Source organism: Lactuca sativa, chromosome 8 (genome assembly GCF_002870075.4).
Source record: "Lactuca sativa cultivar Salinas chromosome 8, Lsat_Salinas_v11, whole genome shotgun sequence".
NCBI lineage: Eukaryota > Viridiplantae > Streptophyta > Magnoliopsida > Asterales > Asteraceae > Lactuca > Lactuca sativa.
The window spans coordinates 269,196,043-269,198,298 of record NC_056630.2 but is presented as its reverse complement, the minus strand read 5'-3'; the positions used below and the strand labels follow the sequence as shown (position 1 = coordinate 269,198,298).

Below are 2,256 nucleotides of genomic sequence, written 5' to 3'. Positions count from 1 at the left end.
AAACTGCCTATCATTTCATAAACGGATTCGGACCAGTCTGTGAATATGAACATTTTAACACAAGTTAAAGGCTTCCAAAAATCATAATAAAAATTTTGAATAAACTAGACGCATTTTATGAACTCTCAGAATTTACGGATTTAGTTTTCGACTTCGTATGACTTTTCCTTGATTTTTGTAAAACAGTGCAGAAAGGTTAAAAACTAGTTAACAGCTTATAACTTTCATAACACTTTGTATTATGTTGAGCAAAGTGTATAATAATAAGTTCTAAATATTGAATGTATTTTCTTGTTATTTTATCATCATAAACTGAAATTTTGTCATTCACGATAAGGATTCTTCATTCATTCAAACACATATAATAAGCTATAATAAGCATAGTTTATAGACTCATAGCACTAATGTATTTTCATAAAAGGGGTTCTTTTACATTATAAACGTTTTGGATAAACTATAATAGGTATAGTTTATGTATCATTTACATTTCAAACTCATTTACCAAAGGTTTTCAGTTCAGTTCACGTAAATCCGTTAATGACTTTTGTGAGACATTTCGCTTCATGTTACTTTTCAAGTAATACATTTAAGACCTGTATTGTAACCAGAATCTCTTGTAGGGAGAGCATGATGGTTGTATATAGATCTATATTGGGTCTGACAAACCCACACCTTAGCTACATGCAACAGCTAGACCGGCAGGTCTGGGGTGACAAATGTCATAACATATTCGGGGCCCCTGACACAAATAGACGCCTCACAAGTTCCATAGAGATTACTTCTCAATACGATTTCTTTTAAATTCATTAAAATTTCATGTACTGATTCTTGAATACCCATTATGGTAGAATATTTATGTGATATTTTCTCAGATTTTGCGCGTGTGATACATGTTCCTTCGATTTCACCAAGCAAAGCTCTTCGCATAACAATGCTTATTGTGTCTGCTTGACCTTTCATAAGCGGAGACAGAATAAAGCACCCATAAAGAAGACGCTTACTGTCTGCTGCTGATTCAACACACTTCTACTGTAGTGTCCGAGTAGATACTGTTATTTTCTCTCGAACCATAATAATATTATTTGATCAGATCATTGAATCATTTATTTCTCTTGTTTATCTTCCTTTGTTTCTCTTGCTATTTAAATATCTTCAATTTTTATTTCTACACACGTCTTTTTTTCGGGAGTCTACAACCATTATGTGGCATAGGGGTTACATCCCGTACGAAAGTTAATTGTATACCACTTCTGCGAATAGCTTGTAATGTTGCGTCTATTCCGAGACTGGGACCTTTAATCATGACTTCTGCTCGTTGCATACCTTGATCTACTACTGCACGAATAGCATGTCTTGCTGCGGTTTGAGCAGCAAATGGCGTCCCTCTTTTTGTACCTCGGAAGCCAGAAGTACCGGCAGAGGACCAAGAAACCACTCGCCCCCGTACATCTGTAACAGTCGCAATGGTATTATTGAAACTTGCTTGAATATGAATAACCCCCTTTGGTATTTTACGTGTACTCTTACGTGAACCAATACGTCCACGTGAACCTTTTTTCGGTATAGCTTTTGCCATATTTTATTATCTCATAAATTTGAGTCAGAGATATATGGATATATCCATTTCATGTCAAAACAGACCCCCTTCTTATTTTTATATCGGGTCTTTAACAAGGCTAATTATCCTTGTCTTTGTTTATGTCTTGGGTTGGAACAAATTACTCTAATTCGTCTCCGACGACAGATTAGTCGACATTTTTCACAAATTTTACGAACAGAAGCTCTTATTTTCATATTTCCCACTCCTTACTTTAATTTTGAATCCACTTTTTGGAAGAAAATAAGTTTCTTGAAATTTTCTATTTTGAATCGTATTCCTACGAAATAAATAGTGAAGTTGAAAAAACACCTAATCTTTCGAATCTTTGTTTCGGAGTCGATAAATTATACGACCTCTGGTTGAATCATAACGACTTACTTCAATTTTGACTCTATCTCCTGGCAGTATCCGTATAAAACTACGTTAGATCTTTCCTGAAATATAGCCTAGAATCATATCTTCATTATCTAACCGAACCCGAAACATGCCGTTGGGAAGCGATTCAGTAATTAAACCTTCATGAATCCGTTTTTGTTCTTTCATTACAGGTAAAACCCCTTGAAGTATCAACTAGTGGAGGAAGAACCCTATTAGACAACCCACCCCTTCTCTTTTCTTTTTCACAAATAAGAAGTTTCGTATTGAATTCGGATATT

The 2,256-nt window shown here is 34.8% G+C and overlaps 1 protein-coding gene across 1 annotated transcript; it reads right to left on the bottom strand.

The window, feature by feature from the left end:
* Positions 1-738: 738 nt before the first annotated feature.
* LOC122195281 (30S ribosomal protein S11, chloroplastic-like) lies at positions 739-2,018 on the bottom strand. The gene has a single exon (XM_042896942.2). The coding sequence runs from the start codon at positions 1,574-1,576 to the stop codon at positions 1,166-1,168; it is 411 nt and encodes a 136-aa protein (XP_042752876.2). The 5' UTR covers positions 1,577-2,018; the 3' UTR covers positions 739-1,165.
* Positions 2,019-2,256: the final 238 nt, after the last annotated feature.